General features: G+C 43.4%; 4 protein-coding genes across 4 annotated transcripts in view; 2 read left to right on the top strand and 2 right to left on the bottom strand.

Annotated features, from left to right (window-relative positions):
• The first annotated feature begins 358 nt into the window (after positions 1-358).
• On the top strand, positions 359-6836 carry eif6 (eukaryotic translation initiation factor 6). The gene is made up of 7 exons (XM_079218647.1): positions 359-420; positions 526-668; positions 1490-1575; positions 1777-1952; positions 2148-2324; positions 5369-5553; positions 6239-6836. The coding sequence occupies exons 2-7, from the start codon at positions 562-564 to the stop codon at positions 6246-6248; spliced, it is 741 nt and encodes a 246-aa protein (XP_079074773.1). The 5' UTR covers positions 359-420; positions 526-561; the 3' UTR covers positions 6249-6836.
• A 444-nt stretch (positions 6837-7280) lies between these two features.
• map1lc3a (microtubule-associated protein 1 light chain 3 alpha) lies at positions 7281-13567 on the bottom strand. The gene is made up of 4 exons (XM_079218648.1): positions 13435-13567; positions 10766-10821; positions 9366-9472; positions 7281-8773 (listed from the first exon to the last, which is right to left on the bottom strand). The coding sequence occupies exons 1-4, from the start codon at positions 13472-13474 to the stop codon at positions 8611-8613; spliced, it is 366 nt and encodes a 121-aa protein (XP_079074774.1). The 5' UTR covers positions 13475-13567; the 3' UTR covers positions 7281-8610.
• Positions 13568-15136: 1569 nt separating this feature from the next.
• On the bottom strand, positions 15137-16791 carry dynlrb1 (dynein, light chain, roadblock-type 1). Its single transcript, XM_079218649.1, has 4 exons — positions 16715-16791; positions 16321-16396; positions 15722-15889; positions 15137-15633 (listed from the first exon to the last, which is right to left on the bottom strand). The coding sequence occupies exons 1-4, from the start codon at positions 16715-16717 to the stop codon at positions 15590-15592; spliced, it is 291 nt and encodes a 96-aa protein (XP_079074775.1). The 5' UTR covers positions 16718-16791; the 3' UTR covers positions 15137-15589.
• Positions 16792-18495: 1704 nt separating this feature from the next.
• ssuh2.1 (ssu-2 homolog, tandem duplicate 1) overlaps positions 18496-27209 on the top strand; it is a 13153-nt gene continuing 4439 nt past the window's right edge. Inside the window, exons 1-11 of the mRNA XM_079218642.1 lie at positions 18496-18523; positions 23294-23389; positions 24130-24214; positions 24334-24463; positions 24592-24652; positions 25461-25585; positions 25747-25809; positions 26237-26316; positions 26409-26501; positions 26662-26767; positions 26877-26984. Coding sequence (XP_079074768.1) covers positions 18499-18523; positions 23294-23389; positions 24130-24214; positions 24334-24463; positions 24592-24652; positions 25461-25585; positions 25747-25809; positions 26237-26316; positions 26409-26501; positions 26662-26767; positions 26877-26984 — 972 coding nt within the window. The 5' untranslated portion in view covers positions 18496-18498. The remainder of the gene's footprint in view (positions 18524-23293; positions 23390-24129; positions 24215-24333; positions 24464-24591; positions 24653-25460; positions 25586-25746; positions 25810-26236; positions 26317-26408; positions 26502-26661; positions 26768-26876; positions 26985-27209) is intronic.

The following is a 27209-nucleotide window of genomic DNA, read 5'->3' as shown; positions in this document are numbered from 1 at the left end:
ACTATTATCTATAGAAATATATTACCGTAAATAAAAGCACCAATGACCAACAGCAGGAGCTAAAAATACAAGTCATACATAAAAAAAATAGAAATGATGTGCCGTTTTATTATTATATTTTGTACAAACATATAATCAACATATATTTTTTTCTTAAAAATAAATAAATAATAATACACAAATTTAATTGTGAAAAATAAACTTGAATAATATTAAACGTATAATCAGAAGAAAAAAAAACGTTCATTTATTTATTTGTATACGTTAACATGGAATCCAGTGGTCTTCTGTTATTTGCCACTTACGTAAAAGCTTTAAACTACGTGCTACGTCATCACGTTGACGCCGGAAGCGGAAGTGAACACGTGTGTTTGAAGGAAGAGACTCTGCGCCACGCTGAGCTCCGCGGACTGAACTCAGGTACGTCTCCGAGAGCTTTACAAAGACCAACATAGGTGTGCTAGTACAACATGTGTGTACTAATACAACACGCGTGTACTAATACAACATGCGTGTTTCTCTCAGGACTAGAAGAAGAAGTTCCTCCTCCTCTTCGTCACGATGGCCGTCCGAGCGGCGTTTGAGAAAAACAACGAGATCGGCTGCTTCGCCAAACTCACCAACACGTACTGCCTGGTGGCGGTGGGCGGCTCCGAGAACTTCTACAGGTTAATTCATACTTCAATGTGTTTATTAATACTTTAATGTGTTTATTAATGCTTTAATGTGTTTATTAATGGTTTAATACGTCACTTTAATGCGTTCATTAATACCAACACGTACTGCCTGGTGGCGGTGGGCGGCTCCGAGAACTTCTACAGGTTAATTCATACTTCAATGTGTTTATTAATACTTTAATGTGTTTATTAATGCTTTAATGTGTTTATTAATGGTTTAATACGTCACTTTAATGCGTTCATTAATACCAACACGTACTGCCTGGTGGCGGTGGGCGGCTCCGAGAACTTCTACAGGTTAATTCATACTTTAATGTGTTTATTAATGCTTTAATGCGTTTATTAATGCTTCAATACGTCACTTTAATGCGTTCATTAATCCTTTAATAGCGCTGTGTAAGGCAGCGGTGACGTCACGCGGAGGCTAATACGATAAATCTTATTATTGCGTTTAAATGTTTGTCAAATAATTGCAGCGCAGAGACTTTAAACTTAAACATGTTAATGGTTCGTTTGTTTGATACTATTTTAAACTACAGAGTATTATAAATATTGACCTAAAGCTTCCAGTAAAGTTCCCGCTCTATGGACGTATTATATTCCATAAACACGGAGTGAACGCTTCTGTTTGAACAGTTAGAGAAGGGTTTCAATTTAAAGTTTCCTTCCCCGTCGGTGAACACAAAGAAAAACATTTAGATATCAGAGACCCTCGTTTCCTACGATCCGCCTGACTGTGAACTCACCGCAGAGGAGCCGAACACAAGAAGTGAAAAGTGTGTGTGTGTGTGTGTGTGTGTGTGTGTCTGCAGTGTGTTCGAGGGCGAGCTGTCAGAAACCATCCCAGTGGTTCACGCTTCCATCGCAGGATGTCGCATCATCGGGAGGATGTGTGTAGGTGAGTCATGATGTGGACCAGAGACACACACACACACACACACACACACACACAGAGACTCTCTCACACTTACAGACACACACTTACATACTCTTTCACACACACACACTCATTATCTTCCCATCCGACGGCAACAGAACGCTGCATTAAAGCGCCAGCGCTTGTTCTTCCCACTGTCTTTGAACGCCCCCCCCCCTCCAGGTAACCGCCACGGCCTGCTGGTGCCGAGCAACACGACGGACCAGGAGCTGCAGCACATCAAGAACTGTCTGCCGGACGCCGTGCGCATCCAGAGGGTGGAGGAGCGTCTGTCTGCGCTCGGCAACGTGGTGTCCTGCAACGACTACGTGGCGCTGGTCCACCCCGACCTGGACCGGGTGAGAACCGCACAGAACCGCATGCATGTGCTCTTCACAGGGTTCTTCTGCTCATGGAGAACCTGGATCAGTCATGGAGTTTTAAAATGTTTACACCCAGATGTCACTACATGTTTGCTCATGAGATTTGGTTAAAAGTCCAATGGACCCGTTGGTTAAACGGTGACCCCGTGGTCTAACGAGCGCTCCCCCCAGGAGACGGAGGAGATCCTGGCCGACACCCTGAAGGTGGAGGTGTTCCGGCAGACCGTGGCGGAGCAGGTGCTGGTCGGCTCCTACAGCGCCTTCAGCAACCAGGGAGGCCTGGTCCACCCCAAGACCTCCATCGAGGACCAGGACGAGCTGTCGTCACTGCTGCAGGTCCCCCTGGTGGTGAGCGTGGTCCTTTGCGTTAAGACTGTCAGTCAGCGGAGAGGAGGAGGAGCTTAAAGCAGTGGCGTCCCGAGGTTTTTTTTAATTAGCCCCGAATGTTAACACCTCCAGGTCGCACGTGACGTCATTCACCCAAACAGCGGAGGCAGGCAGCAGGCCACTTGACAACAGCAAGCTGCTGTCTTTGTGTAGAACAGCGGTTCCCAAACTTTTTAGGCCACGCACCCCCTTCTACACCCCGACCGGGTTCACGCCCCCCAACCCCCCACACCTTAAAAAAAACGCAACAGAGCCTATTTATAGCCGCATAAAATCGGACCAATGCGAGAGCTGTTTGCTCATTATAGATAGATTTAGTCCGCTGTATACATTTCAGTGACACAAGGCGTCACTTTTAAAGAGCAGTAAGGGCCGTTCACACCAGACGCGACTCTCAAAAACGCGTCGCTAGCAAACCCATTGTTTTCCTCTGGTACGGCTCCCGGTCGATTTCTTCTCCCGGTCTTTAAATGCAGCGCGACGCGTTTTTCTAGCGTTTTTTCGGCGCGCTTAAAAGTTGAAATATTCTCAACTTCAAGCGCCTTCCGCGGAGTCGCACAGCTCCCTGGATGGCGAGGACACACACACAGGCTCAGAGGCAGAGTGCATTTCACATTTATTTTCTTAAACACAGTAACCACGTAAAGAACAAAGAGTGGCACATGATAGGCTCAGAAACAGATATGAATAAAAAAGGAGGAGTCCATATGAGGATGTTCACATGCAGCGCAGCAAGAGAGATAGAGAGGGAGAAAGTGAGAGACTCACATGGATGAGACTGCAATTGTTTTTGTCTGTTTTGTAACTCTTCCAATGTGGATCTAAAATGTAAGGGGCTTCTGACTTGCACTGGCATGCTGGTGTTCAGGTGGCGGCGCAAATAAGAGTCTTCAGACAGCTGTTAGCCAGAACCTCACTGCACAACAATCTGCATTCCAATCCAAGTGAAGCCCAGACCCAGAGAATCGTCATCATGTTTCCTCTCTTTTCCCAGTCTGATGCTCACTCTCGTCTCCTCTTTCTTCACCTTGACTCTTCGATGGTCTCTGTGCTCCCGGTTTGTCTGATATCTCTTCCTCCTTCTCGGTCTCCTCCGTCTCCTCTTCCTCAGACTCCCGGTCGGTTTCTTCTCCCGGTCTCTCCCCAGCACCTCTCTGTTTCTCTCCCTCCGGTTCCTCCCTCTCTCTCTGTCCCTCTCCTCTTTTATTACTGATAGCTTCAGATGTCCCACCTGACAGCTTCCTGATTTCAGCCAGTTTAACATGTTTTCATGATGTTGCTGAATGAATGAAATGACGCTAGGTGCACAAGCTAGGCTAGCTAGTGTGTAGTAAAAGACAGTCTGGCGGCCGGACCGGAAGTGCATCTATTTATTAAATTGTACGTTTTTAATTTTAAATCTTACAAAGGGACATTTTATAATTAAAAAATCCTACTTAATTTTTTTATTATGTTTAATATTAATTATTACACCATTAGACCACCATTACATTTTTCCTCTCCCCCACCCCCTAGAGGCAGCTTGGGAATCCCTGGTGTAAGTTTTTTGCGACAAGATGTCGCAAAAAAAGATGTCAATGTTTTTCCCCCCAAAGGTGGTCAGGAATCAAAGAGGTAATGGGAATAGAAAAGATGTAAAAATGTATAATTTCGAAAAGAGTGTTGCAGCTGGAACTACTAGAGCGATGTAGCTGCTAGCTGATATTACATGGGGGAAAAACGTTCTGTTATTATTAGCATCTGTCTGTAAATGCAATTGTAGTGTGTGAGAATTGTGTACCTAAAAATAATTAAGCTTTGGCTTCTTCTAGAGGGGAAAGTAGCTAAAGTTAATGTTCGGGTATAACGTCGAACCATCTTGTTTTATTTTCTTTCTCATGCATGATAGCAGCTAGCTAGCAGACAGGGATCTGTGTGGGAGGTGTTGTTTCCTAGCTAGCTAATGTCCGTCAATGGGTGCTAACTAAATTCAAAATGGGTCATTCGTTTGATGATCTGTGGTTATGGGATTGCATCGTTTTCAATCGTGTTGTTAAAATAATTTAACACACTTTTTCTCAGATGATGGTAATCAAGATGGCACAGCTGCTGCTGGTTTGGGCATGTGAAAATGCCATAAGTTAGTGGCAACTTTGCCCATAATTATTTGTATTAATTGCAACGGGATACCAATATTGGCTCGGCTATACGTACATTAATAAATAAGCTATAAAATATGATAGCAGATAGGGATGTGTTCAGGGGTCCTGCAGCAGACCAAAGGGAGGACAATGAAAGATCAGGTACCTGTAGGCTATGTGGAGAGTGTTTCTATGTCTAAAAATTTCGCTGCTTCACTCATCTGGGCTCAGCCCCAGATGAGTCAAAATCCTAGAGACGCCCCTGGCTTACAGCTCTCAAGTCCTCGTCACTTCAGACCTCCAGAGACACGCCCACAATTATCACGAGGAAACGTAAACGACCAACATGGCCGCCGTTAGAACGGTCAGATGTTTAGATGACAACTGAGAGAAGATGGAGTCAACCCGGGTAGAACACAGCAGGCAGGCGGGTAGGGAGACAGGCGGGTAGGGAGACAGGCGGGTAGGGAGGCGGGTAGGGAGACAGGCAGGCGGGTAGGGAGGCAGGCGGGTAGGGAGACAGGCATTGCATATTTATTTATTTATACTGTGTGTATATCTATTTATTTTTAGTACAACATTATTTCTATAAATGTAATATTATCTCGGACTCTCTCGGGGGAAATATCTAAATATATTGTAATAAATTGTCATAAGCATCTCTTCTCCCTCAGGAGGTCATAATATAATAAAACATAATTTAATATATACACAGGTTTACTTTCTTGGAAATAGAAACTGATTTGTATGAATAAATACAAGTAATATCACTCTACTGTATGTATCGAAAAAGTAATAATAATATATTAAACTATAATACCTGACAGAGTAGCGTTGTAAGAAAGTAGCCGTGTGAGTTTCACAATAAAGCTCACTTCCTGTCAGGCCGGCACGGTGAACCGGGGCAGTGACGTCATCGCGGGCGGCCTGGTGGTGAACGACTGGTGTGCGTTCTGCGGTTTGGACACGACCAGCACCGAGCTGTCCGTCATCGAGAGCGTGTTCCGCCTCAGCGACGCGGCGCAGCCCTCCGCCATCGCCACCAGCATGAGGGACTCGCTGATCGACAGGTGAGCCACTTCCTGTTACTTCCTGTTCCCGACTGTGACTTCCTGACTGCCACTTCCTGTTTCTACTTGTTCCTTCCTGTTCCCGACTGCCACTTCCTGTTACTTCCTGTTACCGACTGCCACTTCCTGTTACCGACTGCCACTTCCTGTTTCTATTTGTTCTGTCCTGTTACTTCTTGTATAATTTGTATTATACTGTATTTATATATACTGTGTATAATATATATTTTATTTTTTGTTTTATTTTTTATATATACGTTTTTTAATATAAAATATATATTTTTATATAAATAAAATATATATATTTTATATTAAAAAACAAAATGTATGTTATTATTTTTTGTTTTATATTAAAAAATTAAAATATATTTTATATTAAAAACATGTTTACATAGTAAACATGAGTTTGTCTCAATCTCTAGTTTCAAGTCTTCTTCAATACAGCATGATGTTCATTTAGTACATTATGGTCATTTAGAGTCAAACAGACCATAAAGCAGGGGACGCTTTAGGGCGGGGCTACAGGGTGATTGACAGGTCTCTACGTCACGCCTCAGTCCACATATGGTCACTTCCTGTTCTCTGATTGATAGAAACCAAGATGGCCACTTCCTATGCACACTGGTTTAACCTGGAAGCAGCAGAGCGTTGTGTGTTCTGACCCGTCTCCTCTTGTTCCCCTCAGCATGGCGTGAGACCGGAGAGGAGTTCTGCCGGTCCGGACCGCGTTCCTCCACGCCGCCATCTTGTTCCTTTGTTTAGTTCACTTGTCATTTGGTTGGCTCTCCACAACACGGCTCTCATCGGAGGGGTCGGTTGTCGAGAGATGAATCGATGTTTCTGTGTTCGAGGCCCTTTAGTGTGAACCCAAACGTGGAGAAACGTCTTCTCTCCGTTTGGGACGGAACCACCAGAACCAAGGGGCCGCGATGCAGCCGATGTTTAGAAATGAAGTTTATTTCCCCGTGCCTGCTTCTTCTTCAAAGTCACCGTGAGGCGAAACCTGACGGGATCGATCACGTGAACCGAGACGTTCAGAACTGTCAACATGTTCCATGTAAAATAAAGTCAAACCTTTTTATCCCTTTGTGTTCTTGTGAGGGTCACGTTGTACTTATATTCATCTGTGTACTTTTTACTTTAAAACACTTAAATATAAGATATAAAAAACATTTTTCTCAACTTTTATTTTGAAGGGGTTTCAGCTGCCTGATGTTATTGATCAGTCTTTTAAACAGAACTGTTTCCTGTTGTAGAATAAAATGTTATGGACTTGATCGAGATATTTTGTGTTCTCAGTATATTAATATTAAATATTATATAAATATTATTTCACACATGATCTGACGACTCAAACTGAACCCAGAACATCCTGAGAATAAAGCGCTCCTTCGCTTCCGTTTGTTTTTATGTGAAACTTTTATCTTTTAGAGACGATAAACCTCAGTGGACACGTTGCTGGATGAGTGAACGTTAAATAAATACCAATAAAACTTAAAGAATAAAAAGGGTGAAGTTATACAATATTTAACATTCAAAATAAATGAAATGAAAACATTGTATCAGAACTTATTTTCTTACTCTTTTAAATATAAAGTCATATAGATTAATATATCAGATATAATGCATGTTACTTGCAGTGCATTTTGATGTGTCGGTGCCATCTGCTGGAGAACACTGGACATACTTTAATAAAAATACTTTAGATGAACACAATGAGACAAAAACAGATTTTAAAGGCAACTTTTATTTTATTTATTTCTTGGCCAACGCTCAGAGCGAAGAGCGACGCCGTCGCTTTAATTATTCAGATTTTAAACATACACATAATCAGTTTTTTGGTTTGGGAAACATCTAAAAAGACTTTTCTTTTCTAAATCAAATACAATTATATCTATTGCATAAAATCAATATACATTTATATATATATAAAAAGGTCAACATGCATGTTTGTAGCGCAACCTTTTCTCTAAAGTCTCAAACGAAGGCAGACGGACAAAAAAAATACAAAAAGATCATCGTTATATAGATACAGTAATAATTCCTAAAAAAACAAAAGAATCTATGCCAACTCTTTTTGTAATTATTTCTTATACTTGTATTAATTTATGTGCAAAAGAAGCTCATTCATTTCCGACATTACATATGTTTTGACCGCGTGGAGGTTTCGTCTGTGCTGCCGTGACGCTCTGCAGAAACACTCACGACACTGGCCCTTTAAGAAACGCTGGCCCTTTAAGAGCTCGCGTTTCCACGGTCTAGGATCTACTGGATGGGCCTTTAACTCGGCTTCACCTGATTGGTTTATGACGTTACATGTAGGCGTGGTTTGTGCTTACTGGGCAACAAGACTTCAGTCCGTTAGCATGCTGCCTGACAGGAAGTAGCAACATGTGGTTAGTGATGCTAACGCTAATATTGCACAAGTTAAAATTACTGTTAATTTCAGAGGATTAAAGTCTTTTTGTTGTTGTTTTTTTAGCCCGATTGACAGCTTCTCTGCAGCCAGTGGTGAGCTAACTTCAGACCGACTCAAACAGAACGAGCTACGCAAAACACAAACTACAAAATAAAATAAAACCCGAAAATGTGAGTTAAACAAAAATAAAGTAAAAACCACATTCACTACCGATCTATCTTCTAGTGGAGGAGAATCTAGAGTGCCGTGAACCCTCATCATCAGGCCAGAGTCCAGATGATGAGGGTTCACAGCGCTCTAGACACACACACACACACACACGCCTAAGACACACACACACACACACACGTGTGTGTTTTATTTTAAGCATGAAAAGTGTATTTTAACTTGCCGGTTCATCCCACCTTTTCAAAATAAGAGTCTGCGTGGGACCCAAAAGAAGAGAGAAGGTACGAGTCTGACTTCTGACTGCGAGGACGGAACAGACACACAGTCTGGACTGGTAGTGTCGTACTGACCAATAGGAAGAGGGGGCGGGACTACAGAGAGAGATGACATGTGGGTGCTGCTACGTAATGCAGAGGAAGGTGGAGTTTGGAGCTTTCTCTCCCTCTCTCTCTCTCTCCACCTCCCTCCCCCTAGCAGCCGAAGGTCTCCTGCGAGGCGTAGACCATGTAGAGGAAGCCGTCCTCGTCTCTCTCCTGCTCGTAGATCTCAGAGATGGGCGTGGACACCGACACCATGCTGTGCTGGTTGACCAGCAGGAAGAAGGCCTGAGTCGGGTTCAGCTGCAGACGACGCCTGAGGGGAGACGCAGTTTATGTTAACCATCAGAGAGGAAGTAAAGTTTTATCCTCCAGTCATGTGACCAGGACATCATGGATGTTCCTCGAGTCTCTAGCTAATGGAGAACCAACAGGAGGAGAGCTAGTAACGTTAGCAGCATCGCTAACGGAGAACCAGCGAAGGTTCACTTCAGTTCCATGGTGATGCGTTCAGGCTCCGCTCAGTGAAAATGAGTACTGGCTGTGTTTTAGAAGAGGAAACAGGAACGACCGGCTTAATATTCATGTTCAGTCAAAAAATAGAAACATTATTTATGTCTCTTTGCTTCCCCTTTTCTTATTTTTTCGTTCCCAGAGCATCTCGACTCATTCTGGAAAATTGCGGTTGTTATTATAATAATTATATACAAACTAATATGGCTATAGATCATATTTAGAACATTCAATCTGTAATCCGTTTTTATTATATATTGTTTACTGTTCCTCACAAGATGAGGCTATAAATAATCTGTTTACTCACACACACACATACACACACACACACACACACACACACACACACACACACACACACACACACACACACACACACACACACACACACACACCTGATGATCTTGACCAGCTCGCTCATGTTCACGTGGTCCGGCACCAGGAACTTGGTCTTGTCCAGAACGGGCAGCTGCTTCTCTCCCTTGTAGCGCTCGATGATCACCTGCAGGGGGCACAGCTTCCTGTGAGCACATGTACTTAATATATATATATATATATATATATATATATATATACATGCCCTTTATGCTAAGCTATGCTAAGCGGCTGCTGCAGTCTGACCCGTGTATTGCACAGTTGTGCCTGTATATCGTCCCGTGATGTTTCTGTGGTAACTACAGATGACATTAGCATGTTTACATCTTGTAATTTATATATATATATATATATATATATATATATATATATATATATATATATATATATATATATATATGTATATATATATAGCATGTTTACGTCTTGTACTTTATACTGATGCTCACTAACGGATCAAACACACGGAATCAAAATAAATAGATGAATGAATGCATTAATATTATAAATAGATAAATGAATGCATTAATCTGAGTTTCTCTAACATGTGTAACTCCTCCTTAAGGAGCAGATGTCTGATATAAATGTGAAACCTTCGTTGAAGCCTACAGACACGTTGTCATGACGACAGAAGGAACCAGAGGTTATTGCAGACTGAAGCCCGGACGTGAACTAATAACTGACTAATATGTGATTATGCGTCACAGTGAGCTCATGATGGAGTTCAGAACCAGCCGGTGTTCAGGGACTAGAGCTCATGTAGTGTTAAGGACCAGGTGGATGAGTGTTAAGGACCAGGTGGATGAGTGTTAAGGACCAGGTGGATGAGTGTTAAGGACCAGGTGGATGAGGGTTAAGGACCAGGTGGATGAGTGTTAAGGACCAGGTGGATGAGTGTTAAGGACCAGGTGGATGAGGGTTAAGGACCAGGTGGATGAGCGTTAAGGACGAGGTGGATGAGCGTTAAGGACCAGGTGGATGAGCGTTAAGGACCAGGTGGATGAGCGTTAAGGATGAGGTGGATGAGCGTTAAGGACCAGGTGGATGAGCGTTAAGGACGAGGTGGATGAGCGTTAAGGACCAGGTGGATGAGTGTTAAGGACCAGGTGGATGAGCGTTAAGGACCAGGTGGATGAGTGTTAAGGACCAGGTGGATGAGCGTTCAGGACCAGGTGGATGAGCGTTCAGGACCAGGTGGACCAGGTGGATGAGTGTTAAGGACCAGGTGGATGAGTTTTAAGGACCAGGTGGATGAGCGTTAAGGACCAGGTGGATGAGCGTTAAGGACCAGGTGGATGAGTGTTAAGGACCAGGTGGATGAGTGTTAAGGACGAGGTGGATGAGCGTTAAGGACCAGGTGGATAAGTGTTAAGGACCAGGTGGATAAGTGTTAAGGACCAGGTGGGCGTGTGGAGCTTACGGGGATCTTGTTGGGATGCTGATCCCGGATCTGCTGGACCTCTTTGCACCGATCAGCTGCAGAGACAAAGAACAAAGAGGTCATGAACAGGAGCTCCTGCTTAGAGTCCACAGTAGAACCCAGTAGAACCCATGTCCAGCAGGAACCAGCAGGCGGGCCGACAACAGAGAGCCTCGTGGAGAATCCAGGACTGTTTCAGGAGGATTTGGTAAAGAATCCTGTCAGTTTGTGGTCCTTGTTTTCATTAAATGTTTCTTCATACACACACACACACACACACACACACACACACACACACACACACACACACACTGTGGGAGGGGCGTCATTTCATTAATTTAAAATAATCTTTTCTCTTAGAAACAAAGACTAATTTGAGCCTCAACCAAAGCAAACACATGTGTAAATAAGTCCCTCCTGATGGTTCATTATTATTAATAATAATAATAATAATAATAATAATAATAATAATAATAACTTTATTTATATAGCATTGTTAAAAACAAAGTGCTCTACAGAGAAGCAAAGCATAGTCATAACTTAAATAACGGTAAACAAAAAGGACCATAAAGGCAACGAATACAACAAAACCAAACTAATAACCGAAAGGAGCAAATGGAGTAGAAAACAAATAATAAAAAAAAAACCTGCAGCCAGATCCGCCAGTGAGCCGGTTTAACGTTAACGAGTGACAGCGTGAACTGAACCAGACCGGGGGGTGGCGGCATGTTTCATCACGTTACGTTTTTCTACAAGCAAGACTGAACTGTAACATAACGCAACTTTAACGACAATACACAACCCAAACACGTTAGCTAACGCGATAGCAAGCTGACTAGCTTCCATTAAAAACAAGTTTGAGGAACATGAAGACGCTGATTGGCCAAGACTCGACTTGTCAAAGATCTTCTATTTTTGAGAAGATCACGACCTCAGCTTTTCTCGTGTCTCACTCCAATCTCAGAAACGCTGGCCGACCAGTTGCTCCGCTCTTTTTTTTCTTCTCCGCGACTTATTGCCCGGCGTAATAATCGCGCGACACAACGAATCGATAATGAAATTCGTTGCCAAAACTTTTGATAATCGATTTTTATCTATTTTATCGATTCGTTGTTGCAGCCCTAGTCTCTATAATCACGTCAACACGTCATGTGTCTATAACTTAACTTGGTCATATTTTACTGGCAATAAAACAAACGTGTTTTATTGCTGAATGAATTCTGTGTGACTCGCTTTACATGCGTGACCTCTTTGCATGTCATCTGTTAGTGAGCGTCTCTCTTGTTCCTGCAGCTTACTGCTTTATTCCCTGTGAACACAAAGAGCTTGTGTGGGCTCTCAAGCTCAGCCGGGGTTCAGGGGAAGAGTGAAAGCGCTCTTTGCTTTTACGTCAACGTGTTTTTGTTCTTCCTGTGAAGAGTAGGATGTTCATCTAAAGATACGCCGGCTTTTAGAAGTGATCACCAATGAGGGTCGTCTGGTTTGAGGTTCTCTTCCCGCCGTTTACTGAGTACCTGCTTCTTTAAAAAGTACTCCTTTCTGTGGAAAAGTACTTATTTCTTTTAAAAAGTACTCCTTTCTGTTAAAAAGTACTTCTTTCAGGACGGCTGCTAGAACCAGGAAGGGAACATTATACTTTGAGCCAAGACTCCGCCTGTGTCTTAACAGTGTATTACATGTAGTTTATTCATGTAGTTTATAACATGTAGTTTATAACATGCAGTTTATAACATGTAGTTTATAGCATGTAGTTTATAACATGCAGTTTATTAAACACACTGTGTTGGTCAGCAGGGCTGCAACCCTTTTGTTCAGAAAGCAACTAATAATTAAACAAAACAATCCAACTAGGTAACTATGTATCTAGTTAACTAGATACCTAGTTAACTAGGTATCTAGTTAACTATGTACCTAGTTACCGTTACATCTGGGCCTCTTTGAGGTGTATTTCTGTTACACAACACAGTGATGTCACAGAGGGACAAACAGCAGGAAACACACGTGATGAAAACAGATTAGCGGATACTGATCCAGCTAATCACCATTAACATAGAATAACTGTTTTATATAAATATATATTATACGTGTGTATTGTGGATTCTTTACTGTTCTCATGTATCACACTTGTTTTGATCCCAAGTGTTGTGGTTCTATTAAAGCGTTATCTTATCTTATCTTAAACATTATGACTATTACAGAGCGGTTATAACCAAATACAACAACACACACACACACACACACACACACACACACACACACACACACACACACACACACACTTCTCTGAATAAACGGATTACGCAACACTCCCCGTTACAGCATAAAGCAGCACCACGTGCTGTTGTCTTTCTTTCTGGAGCAAAAACAGGGAATGTTTACAGGCCGGTGACGTCACGTGACCCAGGTGTTTTTTAACACAACACACACCATGGCGTCTACGATGACATGTTTTGTTGGTACTATGTTATAAACCTGAACCCCTGGAGCTTCCGCCCCCACGCCGCTAAAGACCTGAGGTTAACACACCGGGTTGTAATGAAGCTCTTCACGACAATAAGCACAACAAACACGTCAACAACACGGAGAGCTAGCAGCTAGCAGCTAGCTAGCGGGCCGGATGACCAGCCATCTCCTCCGCTGTTAGCCGGATAAACGGCCGGTTTTCTTACCGAAAGTCCTCCTCTGTTTGAAGGGTCTGTCGGACGGCATCTCCGCGGGCGTTATGACACCGTTATAAACTAATGAAAGAGCGGTAATAACGTCTTGGAGCGCGAGCCGGTCGCAGAGGAGCTGTCTGGTTTCTCCCTGGTCTCGATCTGAAAAACAAGCTTCGGGACAAAGCGAAGTAAACCGAGGCGCTGACGTCATCCGCTGGATTTAAAGGGGCCGTACCGCCAGTCAATGCACGAGCAGTCTGGTACGCGGCTGTGAGCACTGTCGCTTTAAATGTGCTAATAATGCCCATAACAGATTATTTAGTTATTTCACTTCAGCAATTCTATTGAAAAACATTAAAATATAAATTTCATTGCAGACATGTACTCAACATGGTACAGAGAAACAACAACATTCATTTAAATAACGTCAAATATGAATAATAATGGTTCAGACAAGACTTCAATAATATACCATAATAAGAATTAAAAAACTGCATATTTCTTAAGGAGTTGACTGCAGTTTTACAGTTGTATTATTGTTTTGTGTTTATATTTTATTTGTCTTAATATATTTAAATTGTCATACATATTTAGTGAAATTGGGGGGTTACTTTTTATGTGTCTTTATAATTATTAAAAATATATATAATTGTTATGTTTAAAATGTATGATAACATTTTCACACTCAACTTTGATTTTATGATTAACACAATAAATAATATTTCATTCAAGTCCAGAAAGTAACTTAATCTATACAATGTTCAAATAAATGCGTTAAAGATTCTGGTTCATTATTGCTAAATAATTATATATAAAATATATAAATCTAAGAATTTGGAGGAATACAGATGTGTTGTTATGTTGTATAATGTAATATAAGTTTTCTCTTTAACAGCTGAACAATAACAGCTGTTTGTTTCTCATTTTATGGGAATTTGTTTTACAATCGACAGTGTAAATGTTTCATCATGTTTTCATTCGTGTTGTCAATGTTTACATTTCTTTCTTGACTTTTGCACTTTATTTTCTCATTGTTTAATGTTTTGCACCTAAATACTAAATCTGCTATTACCTAAAGTCAATAAACCAGATTTATATTTTATAAACAAGATTTAGATCCACGACAGAAAGTCACATGACTTCTGAGATTCTCACAGGCGCAACATGTCTGTGAACTGACCGTAGTACTACAGTGTACTACAGTACTACTGTGTACTACTGGAGTACTGTGTAACATGTTAGTACTGTGTAACAGGACTACTACTACTCCACCCAAGTCCTAAAATAAATACTTGTTTCTGTTCTTTGAGTCTAATGACAAACACAACAAACATATTTATTCATGCAAAGACCAGTTAGTTTTTTCATGTAAGATCAGAAGAAAAAAACACATATAATATATATATTTAAACGTATGAAGCAGTGAAGGCAACGAGGAGTTCACCTTTAAGACCTTTTATATAATCTCTTTGTCGTAGTGTTGCGTGTTTTTGTGAACATTTTGCATCTCTTTGTCGTTGCTTTGGTCTCTGAGGACGTTTTATTTTCATGGAAGTTCAGCTTTACTTTGAAGTCGCTCCAGACGTCCTCTCAGCTGATGGGACGTCCACAGGGAAGCAGAAAACTTCCCCTTTAAGTGTCAACCATGTATAAATATATTACATATATTTGATAAATACCAACATAATGCAAATAAAGAACGTGACAACACAAGAACATTCGGACGTTTAATAGTTTGTTAGAAATAACCATGAGAAGCGCTGGACAGACGTGTTCGTAGTGTAAATGCTGCACATTCGACATCTTTTACCAACAAGACAATAAATAACAATCCCAACGTTTCCTTTGTTAAAGGTGGAACTGAAGACGCTCTAACTAAAGGTGCTGCGGCCTCTCTCTCTCTCTCTCTCTCGTCACAGTGTTTTAATAATAATAAACAGTGACGTGAATGCACAGTATGCAGAGAGGAGGCCACACTGGAATGATAAAACATGAAATGCGATTCCAATTTCCTCCACCTGTTAAATCCTGTCGGTACTTCCTGGTGCGGCGGGCGAGCGAGGAGCTTCTGATGAACGGGTTGGTTTGATTTAGCGACACAAAGAGAACGTTTGGCTGTTTAAATATGAAGACGAAGAGGGCGACGAAGAGGGCTGCAGCTCCTCCTTCAGTCCGACGGGTTCTGGATGACGATCAGGAAGTAGTCCTTGTCTGTGAGGAAGAGAGACCATCGTTAAACTCCACTAGCTGGATGCTACGTGAGGAGAACACGGCCGAGCGTCGTGTAACGCCTCCTCACCTGGAGCGATCATGATCTCGTTCTTCTTGGAGCGGATGCGCAGGAAGGTGAGGTCGTTCTGGGGGTCGATGTCTCTCACGGTGCTGCGGGCCTTCATCACCAGCTGGTGGATGAGGCCGGCGTACTGGACCGTGCTGGCGTTGTCCAGGGTCGTCTTGATGGGGATGCCTGAGGCATTTACATATGGCATGGTTATTTACATGTTTATTTACGTAAACATGGTTATTTACATGTTTATTTACGTAAACATGGTTATTTACATGTTTATTTACGTAAACATGGTTATTTACATGTTTATTTACGTAAACATGCTTATTTACATGTTTATTTACGTAAACATGCTTATTTACATGTTTATTTACATGTTTATTCACATACACATGGTTATTTACATGTTTATTTACGTATGGCATGGTAATTTACATATTAATGTACATATGACATAATCATTTACCTAACATGTTTATTTACATATACATGTGTATTTACATAGTACATGCTTACATATTGCATGATCATTTACATGTTATATCTTCATTTAAAGGTAATAAACATAAAGGTGCTGCTGGGTAATACACATAAACATAAAGCTGCTGTACCTTCTGAATTGACGATGATGATTCCCTGCACTCCGTTCTGGCTCTGGATCCTCTTCAGGGTTTCCTCGACTTCCGCCTGTGGAGACGAGTTAGCATCAATGAACACGGCATCATGTAACACTGTAACAATTAACACAGTATAGTGAAACACGGCACAGCGTATCCCGGCATCATGTAGCACGGTAACAGAAGTGACCGAACCCCTCCGGTTACCGGACTATCTGCTGCCAGCACCGGAAACAACACAACAGCTAACCTGACAACGCCCGCTAGCCGCGGCTCTCATCTACTCAAACTCCATCTTTTGTACCACTTTATATTCCCGCCAGCGGGAACGGGAACATGTTCACGCGACACGCATACACGCACACACACACACGCACACACACACTACCATGTCCACGCTGAGAGGAGAGGTCCGTGTGCGAGATGAGGCTCCGGGCTCAGAACAGCAGCTAACGGCTCCGTAAGAGATGCTGGGCGAAGACGACTGACGTCACTTCCGGGTCAAGTGCCGCGATGCTGCATTCGCGGTCCGAAGGAAGAAGTGGAAGACGGAGCTCTCGTACTAAACTTAATCAGTTTACTTTCTGTGAAACAAAGAAGGTGGAGGAAGTATTTAGATACTGTACTTAAGTAAAAGTACTCATACCACACTTTAGAAATACTTGGTTACAAGTAAAATTATATTAGTATAATCATAAAAAACTATTGTACTATTAAATCAGAATCAGAAACCGTTTATTTGCGGGTTATACGAGGAATTTGTAAGTACGCAAATGTACAAACATGTGATTTTTACATATTTTATTATAATCTCGATTTAATTAACAGATAGCCGCCAATTATTATCAATCGACTAATTGATTAATCAATCAAATCGTTTCAGCTACACGTGTGAAGTGCTTATGATTCATACGCTTGTCACATATTTTGTGTGCAAAAAAATCTCTATTTGTAAAATAACTGTAAGTGAAATGATCACATTTGAGGTACTTTTACTTCACTTCAGTAAAGTCTAATGTTGTATTACATTACTCAGTCACACTCCACCAGTAAGAACAACAAGGACACATGAGGGAATAACGGAGTTTTACAGCTGCCCACATTTCATATCATATTTCCTCATAAAACAAAATAAATTGTCAGGAACATTCCATCTGTTTCAAAACTTTCTCATGTTTTGTTTTTCTTTGAGAACAACATGAATGATTTGTTTTTCATGTTATGATATTGATTATTTTACTTAAAACAAAGTGCTTTATTCATGTCTTTCTTCATAAATCTTATTAAAGTAAAGAATGTTAACAATGTGGGCGTGGCCAGTGTTTCTCATCAAGTCAGACACAAACAGAGAAGCCGGAACCGGAAGTGTGGAGATGTTGCCTTCAAAGTAAAAGAGGGTGGAATCAACGCTTGGCTTTACACAAAGGGAGGACTTTCAGTTTAATATAATAATATAAAATTCAAATATAATTCTGTGAGAGAGAAAAATATTCAACATTCATGTTTTTATTTTTGCAAACGTCCCTTTGAGACGAATGAATGAAGACCAGGAAGTGAACGACAAGGCGTCTTCAGTGTCAGATATCAGATTAGGATACAGGGAGTTAATAATATGCAATATTTATTTATTTAGTGTTCATTTATTTATTTATCATCTATATGGCATATTTGTATTCGTTAATTAGTTAATTGTTTTATTTATTCCTTTGTATTCATTTATTATTATTATTATTATTATTATTATTATTATTATTATTATTATTATTATTATTATTATTATTATTATTATATACATTTTGTATTTGTATTAATTAATTAACCATTTCCACCTCAATGTAAATTAGGTTGACTAATGTCCCTTTCTGGTCCAGCGAGTACAAACAATAATGCATTAACAATAATGTAGTAATATGTCTAAATTTGAGAAAATGTACTTGTAAACTGTATTTGAAAGATAACACTTTGGGACCAACACTGGAGAACAAAATGACCTGTTTTGGTTTTGTCTGTTAAAATAGTTTAAGTGGGTTAATACCGTTAACACTTGTGAACCTATGCGCCGGACCTTTATTTCTAAAGGACCCGACCGGAAGCACCTGACGCAGCGCGGGAGTTTGTCGTCTTCACGCCGCGGAGCTCCGACCCTCAGACGAGAGAGAGAGCGGCGGAGACATGGGCGAGCAGGACGGAGACCTCGGTGAGCAAAACACGCGCGTCTCTCTCCCCCGGGCGTTGGGTCCGGACTCCCGGGCGTTGGGTGCTCTCTCCCGGGCGTTGGGTGCTCTCTCCCGGGCAGAGGGGTGCGGACTCCCGGGCAGAGGGGTGCGGACTCCCCGCGGAGCAAAACACCGCGTGCTGGGGTTAAGTTTAAGTTTAACGCCCACGGGCTGTGGCTTACTGGGAACACTGGGAACAACCTTCAACCCTTCCCTGTTTTTAAGGTGTTTTTCTCGTGTTTTTATGGTGTTTATCTCGTGTTCATGAGGTTTAAGGGGACAAACTGCAGCGTTTCATTATTGTTGTTATTGTCTCGTGTTTATGTGGAAAACAAGTTTTCATGAAAAAACTGCAGTTTTTCTGAATTATAATAATTGTTATTGTCTCGTATTTATGAGGGGAAAAGTGTTTTTAAAATAATTATAACTAAAGTTATTATCTTGTATTTCTGTGAAAAAACAGTTTTCATGAAAAAAAAACAGTTTTATTAATAATAACCATTATTATTACCTTGTATTTCTATGAAAAAAGCTTTTCAGAAAAAACTGCAGTTTTTTTAAGAATATAATAATTGTTATTATTGTTATTATCTATGAAAAAAAGTTCATGGAAAAAAAGCTTTTTTTAATTTATTTTTTAAAGTTTTCATTAAAAAAAATAGTAGTTTAAAAAAATTATAGTTAATGATAATTAATATGTATTGTTGTTATCTCATCTTTCTGAGGAAAACACCAGCGAGAACGCTGAATGAGCTCACAGTATAATTAAAATATATGATAAATAGAATAAAATATGTACTCAAATTAAATTATGAAAAATAATGTTAAATATACAATGAAATATGATAAACAGTATAACATATGTACAGTAAAAATAATGACAATTTGATAACATGTACAAGGAAAATACTGTAAATTAAAGACAGTGAAAATCCAACAAAAATATGACAAAATTATATCACATTTTCATAATACATCTGAGAACAACACTATAATAATCTGTACAGTGAAAATATAAAAAATACTATAAAATATGTACATTTTAAATATGTTCAGTAAAAAATATGATGAAACCCTTTTAAACATGTACTTAACATCTGTGAAAAAAAGTATAAAATATGGACATTTAAAACATGAAAAGAATATATAAAGTACAGACAATACAAATATGACAAAATACTATAAAACACGTTCAGTAAAAATACTATTTTATATAATATGTACAATAAAAACATGGGAACATAATACAAAAAAATATGAACAAATATATAACATTTAAATAATATGCCTGAAGAAGAAATATGCAAAAAAACCAACTAAAATATGCAAAAAGAAACACGAGGAAATTCAAATAGATGTGTGTTGAACCTGCAGACCGCAGCAGATCTGTGTGTTGTGTTCAGGGTCTGCAGGAGTATTTTGGACTCATTGTCCTCTTTATTGCTCTCTCTAATGAGTCTGGACTCCGCCCTCCTCCCTTCCTCCTCCTGTGTTTCCGTCCCCAGCAGAGTATTGTGTGATGTAGTGACATCTGTTTTATTTTTAGCGTGACGCTCGCTGAGCGTCTGCACGCCGCCTCGGAAGTGTTGTAATCAGATGCTATTGTGTATATTTAAGTAATGCTGCGTCGATTGTTGTATTAATACATTATATTCTTTGGTGTGTTGGCATTCATTTATCTGATGCTGCTGCAGTCTGGGAAATCTATTCAAACCAGACTGTAAGTAGAACTCTACCTCCAACCAGGAAGAGAAGACGGGGAATAAACTAAAGGTTGTGGTTTAGACTTCAAGTAAACTTTAGAATACGGTGATTGTTCAGATTAGCTTTGGTCAGAGTCATTTCTTTACAGGAATTATATTCCTTAAAACACATTGGAGTGAAGTTTAGACAGAACTGTTGTAACGTGGGTTTTATGTGAGAGCAACAACAACAACAACAACAACAACAACAACAACAACACACACGCTTCATAAAACATGTTTTCCCCGTCTGGCATTGCAGCACAAAGAGAATCCACCAGCTCTACATCTCTGAGGAGCTCGTCAGGCGGATCGGTTCATCCACGTGAGCCAGTCGGCCCCGCCCCCTCCCATTGCCCAGCAAGCCCCGCCCCCTCCCATTGTCCAGCAAGCCCCGCCCCTCCCATTGTCCAGCAAGCCCCGCCCCTCCCATTGTCCAGCAAGCCCCGCCCCCTCCCATTGCCCAGCAAGCCCCGCCCCTCCCATTGCCCAGCAAGCCCCTCCACCACGCCCTGTGAGCTCACCTTTGTGTCTCTAAGGTTTCTCCTCAAAGGTCCGGGTGTCTTCTGTCAACAGAGGGCCGATCCTGGACGCTAGTCTCTCGTATGGAACACACTTCAGGACCGACGATGAGGTCGGGTAAGAGGCTGACCCTCTTACCCGACGGGCGCCACGGCCTCGTGCTTCATGTTTCTGTGTTAGTTTAAGCAGATTTTATGCAAACATTGTCCAGCAAGTCTGACAAAACAATCCGCTGACTTTCCACCGTATCACATGGTCTTCATCTGTGGATCTGCTCCACGCAATGAGTCAGTGTTGTTTACCCAGGATGCAGCAGTAATCCAGGGCTCAGCTGTAAATATTGCACAATACGCCAAGTAGATGCATGGCGTGTGAGGAGCCCAGAAGAGAGGCCTCTCGCTTCCTCCTCCTCGCCGGAGAGAGCTGCACATGCTCAGTCGCCATTGGTCGATGGTGAGAAAATGGAGGCGGGTAAAGACAAAGTTTGTGAGCTGAAAGCTTTTCAATTATCCTGTATTATTTAGTTTGAGGCGGCTGTAGCTCAGGGGGTGAGTGGTCGTCCTGTAACCACGAGGTCGCCGGCTCGATCCCCAGTCCCCCCATAGCTCACATGTCTCATGTCCCTGAGACACTGAACCCCCAGCTGCTCCCCGCGCGCCCCACAGGGCAGAACACTGCCCCCCAACCAGGTCAAATGAAGAAGCATTTCCCCAAGGGGATAAATAAAGGATACTGTATTTCTTTGGTGGCGTCCTGCTGCGTTTGGCAACAAACTCGACGTGAAACATTCTCGGTTATTTGCTTCGTTTCGCTCTAGATGCCCCGGTGAGGGGGAGGGGCTTATCTCCATTGAAACCGAGCCATTTATTTCCACTATTTCTGCTTTGTTCATGCTGTGTTGTTCATTTGTGTCATTGCCGTCTTTGGCGTTGTTGACGTCATTGGCGTCAATGGAGTCGTTGGCTTCATTGACTTCATTGGAGTTGTTGGAGTCGTTAGAGTTGTTGGCTTCATTGCCGTCGTTAGCTTCATTGGCTACATTGACGTCGTTGGAGTCGTTGCCGTCGTTGGCTTCATTGGCCATTGTTGCCGTCGTTGCATTGACTTTGTATGTATTGTATCTACTCGCATAAAAAACTCTCCGTTTGGAAGTCGCAGGTTAACTTTCTGAAAGACGTCAGACCTGAAGTGTGTTCCATACGAGAGACTAGCGTCCAGGATCGGCCCTCTGTTGACAGAAGACACCCGGACCTTTGAGGAGAAACCTTAGAGACACAAAGGTGAGCTCACAGGGCGTGGTGGAGGGGCTTGCTGGGCAATGGGAGGGGGCGGGGCTTGTTGGACAATGGGAGGGGGCGGGGCTTGTTGGACAATGGGAGGGGCGGGGCTTGTTGGACCATGGGAGGGGGCGGGGCTTGTTGGGCAATGGGAGGGGGCGGGGCTTGTTGGACAATGGGAGGGGCGGGGCTTGTTGGACCATGGGAGGGGGCGGGGCTTGTTGGGCAATGGGAGGGGCGGGGCTTGTTGGGCAATGGGAGGGGCGGGGCTTGTTGGGCAATGGGAGGGGCGGGGCTTGTTGGACAATGGGAGGGGGCGGGGCTTGTTGGACAATGGGAGGGGCGGGGCTTGTTGGGCAATGGGAGGGGCGGGGCTTGTTAGGCAATGGGAGGGGGCGGGGCTTGTTGGGCAATGGGAGGGGCGGGGCTTGTTGGGCAATGGGAGGGGCGGGGCTTGTTGGGCAATGGAGGGGGCGGGGCCGACTGGCTCACGTGGATGAACTGATCCGCCTGATCTCCTCAGAGACATAGAGGTGGACTCTCTTGGTGTTGGCACGAGGCCAGTTCCTGCAATACCAGACGCGGAAAACGTGTTTTAATGAAAGCTTGTTTTGTTGTTGTTGTTGTTGTTGTTGTTGTTGTTGTTGCTGCTCTCACATAAAACCCACGTTACAACAGTCTAAACTTCACTGAAGAATGTGTTTTAAGGAATATTATTGATTTCATGTAGTTCAGATGTTTCCAGTGAGATGTTGAGTTCATATTCAGTGACTTTGCTGTTGGAGGCGCCGGGGACATTATGGCAAAGCCGACCGATGAAAAATTCCACGAAGACTTCTAATGAAGAGATTAATGAATCAATTAAGAGAGTAATTAATCAATTAAGAGATTAATTAATCAATTAAGAGATTAATTAATCAATTAAGAGATTAATTAATAAATTAAGAGTCTTTAACCCGGTCCCTTCACAGACCCCCATGTGGCTCTTTAAAGGCCGATGCAGCTTCCTGAAGGTTCTCCCTTCCTGCCACACGGACAGAAACGCTGTCCTTCCTTCAGACGCTTTCCTTTGTTGGGAAATGACTTTTTATGACATCACATTTATCTTCTATGGATTTGCCGTTTCATAGCAGCTGACTGCAATGTGGAAACATATCCAGTGAATGAAAGACCAAGAAGCCTCAACCTCTTCCTCATCTCATCTTCTCAGGTGCATTTGACCCCAACATCCCAGAGGAGGGCCCTTCAGCGCCCCCTCCTGGCTGGCTGGATGGCATACATGGATACCAGGGCCACAAGGGAGGAGGTGAGTCTTTTGTTCTGTTCTCTTTTGCTTTTTTTCCATTTTAAAGGGACAGTGATGAGCGAGGAGGAGGAGGAGGAGGAGAACCAACACTACCTCTTTAGTCCACAGGGGGCACCAGAACCAACACTACCTCTTTAGTCCACAGGGGGCGCCAGAACCAACACTACCTCTTTAGTCCACAGGGGGCGCCAGAACCAACACTACCTCTTTAGTCCACAGGGGGCGCCAGAACCAACACTACCTCTTTAGTCCACAGGGGGCACCAGAACCAACACTACCTCTTTAGTCCACAGGGGGCGCCAGAACCAACACTACCTCTTTAGTCCACAGGGGGCGCCAGAACCAACACTACCGCTTTAGTCCACAGGGGGCACCAGAACCAACACTACCTCTTTAGTCCACAGGGGGCGCCAGAACCAACACTACCTCTTTAGTCCACAGGGGGCGCCAGAACCAAGACTACCTCTTTAGTCCACAGGGGGCACCAGAACCACCACTACCTCTTTAGTCCACAGGGGGCACCAGAACCACCACTACCTCTTTAGTCCACAGGGGGCACCAGAACCAACACTACCTCTTTAGTCCACAGGGGGCACTAGAACCAACACTACCTCTTTAGTCCACAGGGGGCACTAGAACCAACACTACCTCTTTAGTCCACAGGGGACACTAGAACCACCACAATGAAAGTTCCCCGTCATGACTTCATCAACCCTCCTCCATGTTCTTGTCTCCTCCAGAGGATGAGAACCCGTTGTACCCTCCCCCCCCCGCCTACACCCCCCAGCCCGAACTCAACAAGAACACCCTGGTGCCCGACGTCAGGTAGCACACCTCAGTCTGAGCTTTGTCTTTTAGACACATACATGAAGGCATTCATGTGTGTGTGTGTGTGTGTGTGTGTGTGTGTGTGTGTGTGTGTGTGTGTGTGTGTGACCCTCCAGGGTCCCCACAGTGTCGGAGGACGTGGCCCGAGCCGCGCTGCTCAAGTTTGTGGAATCAAAGTGGAAGTACAGCTCCAAACCCGCCAGAAACCTGGTCTTCAAGGAGCTGAAGCCCATCACGGTGTACCGGGTAGGGTCACGTCTCTGTCACCTGTCTCGCTTCTGATGGGACAGGTGTGAACACGTCCTACCACCTCGGAGTGTTTTCATCCATGACCCCGCCTCCATCCAGTGTTTCTGACTGTCCTCCTCCTGCAGTACCGGCTGGAGACCTACACCGAGACCAGGACCAGCGGCTGGCAGTTTGAGCCCTACAACGGTAACACACATAACACCTCTTCAAGGAATATGAAATAACCCTTTGTTGTCAAAAAACAGTGATACAAATAAAGAAGAATACAAATATATATTATAAATATAAAATATGTATTTGCTGTGGCCTGTAAACCGGTGAGATGTTGCACAAAATAAACAAGGGAGCTTGTTCGTGCTTCTTAATGAACAGTTAGTTAGAACATCTAAAGAAGAACAGTTAGAGTTACTCTATGAAAATCCTCCCTGCAGCTAGTTAGCACCAAACCCAAAGTGCCGCTGAGGCTGATGGGAGATCCTTCACTTCACAAGTTGAGCCAACATCGTCACCCTTTGAGACGCGACCTCCCTTCAAGGTCACGGGCCGTTCATGAGACGTGAGGCGGTTCTAGGGCTGTGCGTCATACCGGTGGTGCATAGCCGTAACTCTTCGGCAGGCAGCAACATGTATTGTTCACGGCTCGGCGCAGCGGTCTGAGCTGTGAGTTTGTAAAATTACACCGTCGAACTGCATGCTGGGTACAGATTGCCCAATATCATCGCACAGTTTTTTTTCCACCTTCATTCCCCTGGGTCCTAAGTCCCTCCTTGTTTAGCTTCCTAGCAGCCTCTATGTACCAACGTACAAACAGCTGTTGGCCAGCCGGCGGTGAACAACGACGGCGGCGCTCCTTTTCGGCGGTAATGAATGAATGTGTTTACTCGGGAAAAAATACAGTGAAACCGCCAGAATCCTACAAATGACCGTGATATGAATTTTTGGCCACACCGCCCAGCCCTAGGTTGTACATCTCCACCATGTCCTCCTCCAACAGGCCAGGTGGTGGACGGGCCTCAGTACGGGGCGAGTCCTCCCCCGTGGGACGTCCCGATGGCGCCGCCGCCGAGGTTCAGCGACCGCGTGGACAAGGTCCGCGTGCCGCACTCGTCCCTGGTGAAGGTGCAGCTTCCTCTCCTCTCCTCAGGCTGCTGTTAATGGACTTGTTATCAACGTAATGTGCAAGTGTGTGTGTGTGTGTGTGTGTGTGTGTGTGTGTGTGTGTGTGTGTGTGTGTGTGTGTGTGTGTGTGTGTGTGTGTGTGTGTGTGTGTGTGTTTCCAGCCGTGTCACAAGTGCAACGGCTGCGGAAGAACCCGCTGTGGACACTGCTTTGGGCGAGGCCAGGTGAGAGGCCTTCATCCTTCATCCACAGTCTTCATCGTAGTGCAGCGTCTTCACTGTAGATATCTTTGTCCTTTTAGTTTATTATAACTATAACGTACATAGCTTACTTACAACATTTTCCTAAACTTGAACAATGATTACATGAAAACTCTGCTCCCTATCAAAAAATGCCCAATTGGGCAAATAAACTCCAGACTTTTGTCAAGGTTTTAAACGTTAAATCGTTTCTCTACGTTAAAGTATGGCGAGTCACTACGGGCACGAAGATGAGTGTTTTTCTCTCTTCAAGGCGAAACCATTCAAGTGAATGGGACGATTTCTCGTCGTTTTTCGGGGAAACGGTCGAAATTTGGTGAAAAGTCATGAAACCCATTGGTCAACATGTGTTTATGAACCCTGTTATAACAACGACGTCGCCTCCTCACAGAAGCGCTGTCCGTTCTGTCACGGCCACGGACGCTCCAGGAACAAGCGCTGCACCTCCTGCCAGGGCCGAGGCCGCAAGAGGTGGGTCTCTCTCTCTCTCTCTCTCTCTCTCTCTCTCTCTCTCTCTCTCTCTCTCCCTCTCTCTCTCACTCTCTCGCCCCTCTCTCCTCCAGGTGTATCACCTGTCAGGGCCACGGCTACAAGACCTGCTGCGTGTGCCTGGGCAGCCAGAGCCTGCTGCACTTCATCCTGCTCACCGTGACCTGGTGCGTCACCTCGCCCACCCACTGCCCTGCACGCCTGCTTCTGTGTGTTCATGTGTGTGTGTGTGTGTGTGTGTGTGTGTGTGTGTGTGTGTGTGTGTGTGTGTGTGTGTGTGTGTGTGTGTGTGTCTGTGTGTGTGTGTGTGTGTGTGTGTGTGTGTAGGAAGAACGACATCTCCAACTTCATCCCGGACCGCCAGCCCGACTTCCCCGACAAGAAGTTTGAGAAGGTGACCGGAGATCCTTTCTTCGTGGATGAGAGCGTTCTGGTAAAAACTGAACACAGTTCTTGTTTTGGTGATGAGTTCACGTCCCACCTGAGATGTGACCTGAACGCCTCGCTCACCATCCGTGTTTCCTCCCTCCGCGTCCTGCCAGGTGTACCCGATCCAGGGTTTCCCCGATCAGGAGATCTGCGACGTTTCCACCAAACTGATTAACGAACACTTCAATCGCTTTCGATCCACCAGCCGCATCCTGCAGCAGGTACGAGCCTCACCTGTGCTCTAGAGAAGCTAACGCTGTAGCACCTCACCTGTGCTCTAGAGAAGCTAACGCTGTAGCACCTCACCTGTGCTCTAGAGAAGCTAACGCTGTAGCATCTCACCTGTGCTCTAGAGAAGCTAACACTGTAGCACCTCACCTGTGCTCTAGAGAAGCTAACGTTGTGTAGCACCTCACCTGTGCTCTAGAGAAGCTAACGCTGTAGCA

Source organism: Taurulus bubalis (assembly GCF_910589615.1).
Source record: "Taurulus bubalis genome assembly, chromosome: 5".
Classification (NCBI taxonomy): Eukaryota; Metazoa; Chordata; class Actinopteri; order Perciformes; family Cottidae; genus Taurulus; species Taurulus bubalis.
The sequence above is the reverse complement of the archived record's forward strand: the minus strand, read 5'-3'. Positions and strand labels throughout refer to the sequence as shown.

Excerpts from the sequence above, each read along its gene's own strand:
- map1lc3a (XM_079218648.1), bottom strand. The coding sequence starts at position 13,474 with ATGCCGTCCGACAGACCCTTCAAACAGAGGAGGACTTTCG. Across the intron at positions 9,473-10,765 it reads AGCATCCCAACAAGATCCCC|GTGATCATCGAGCGCTACAA; the intron begins GTAAGCTCCACA and ends TGCCCCCTGCAG. Across the intron at positions 8,774-9,365 it reads GAGCTGGTCAAGATCATCAG|GCGTCGTCTGCAGCTGAACC; the intron begins GTGTGTGTGTGT and ends GTCTCCCCTCAG.
- eif6 (XM_079218647.1), top strand. The coding sequence starts at position 562 with ATGGCCGTCCGAGCGGCGTTTGAGAAAAACAACGAGATCGGCTGCTTC. Across the intron at positions 1,576-1,776 it reads CATCGGGAGGATGTGTGTAG|GTAACCGCCACGGCCTGCTG; the intron begins GTGAGTCATGAT and ends CCCCCCCTCCAG. Across the intron at positions 1,953-2,147 it reads TCCACCCCGACCTGGACCGG|GAGACGGAGGAGATCCTGGC; the intron begins GTGAGAACCGCA and ends CGCTCCCCCCAG.
- dynlrb1 (XM_079218649.1), bottom strand. Across the intron at positions 15,890-16,320 it reads CATCATCGTCAATTCAGAAG|GCATCCCCATCAAGACGACC; the intron begins GTACAGCAGCTT and ends TAAATGCCTCAG. Across the intron at positions 15,634-15,721 it reads CGAGATCATGATCGCTCCAG|ACAAGGACTACTTCCTGATC; the intron begins GTGAGGAGGCGT and ends TCTTCCTCACAG.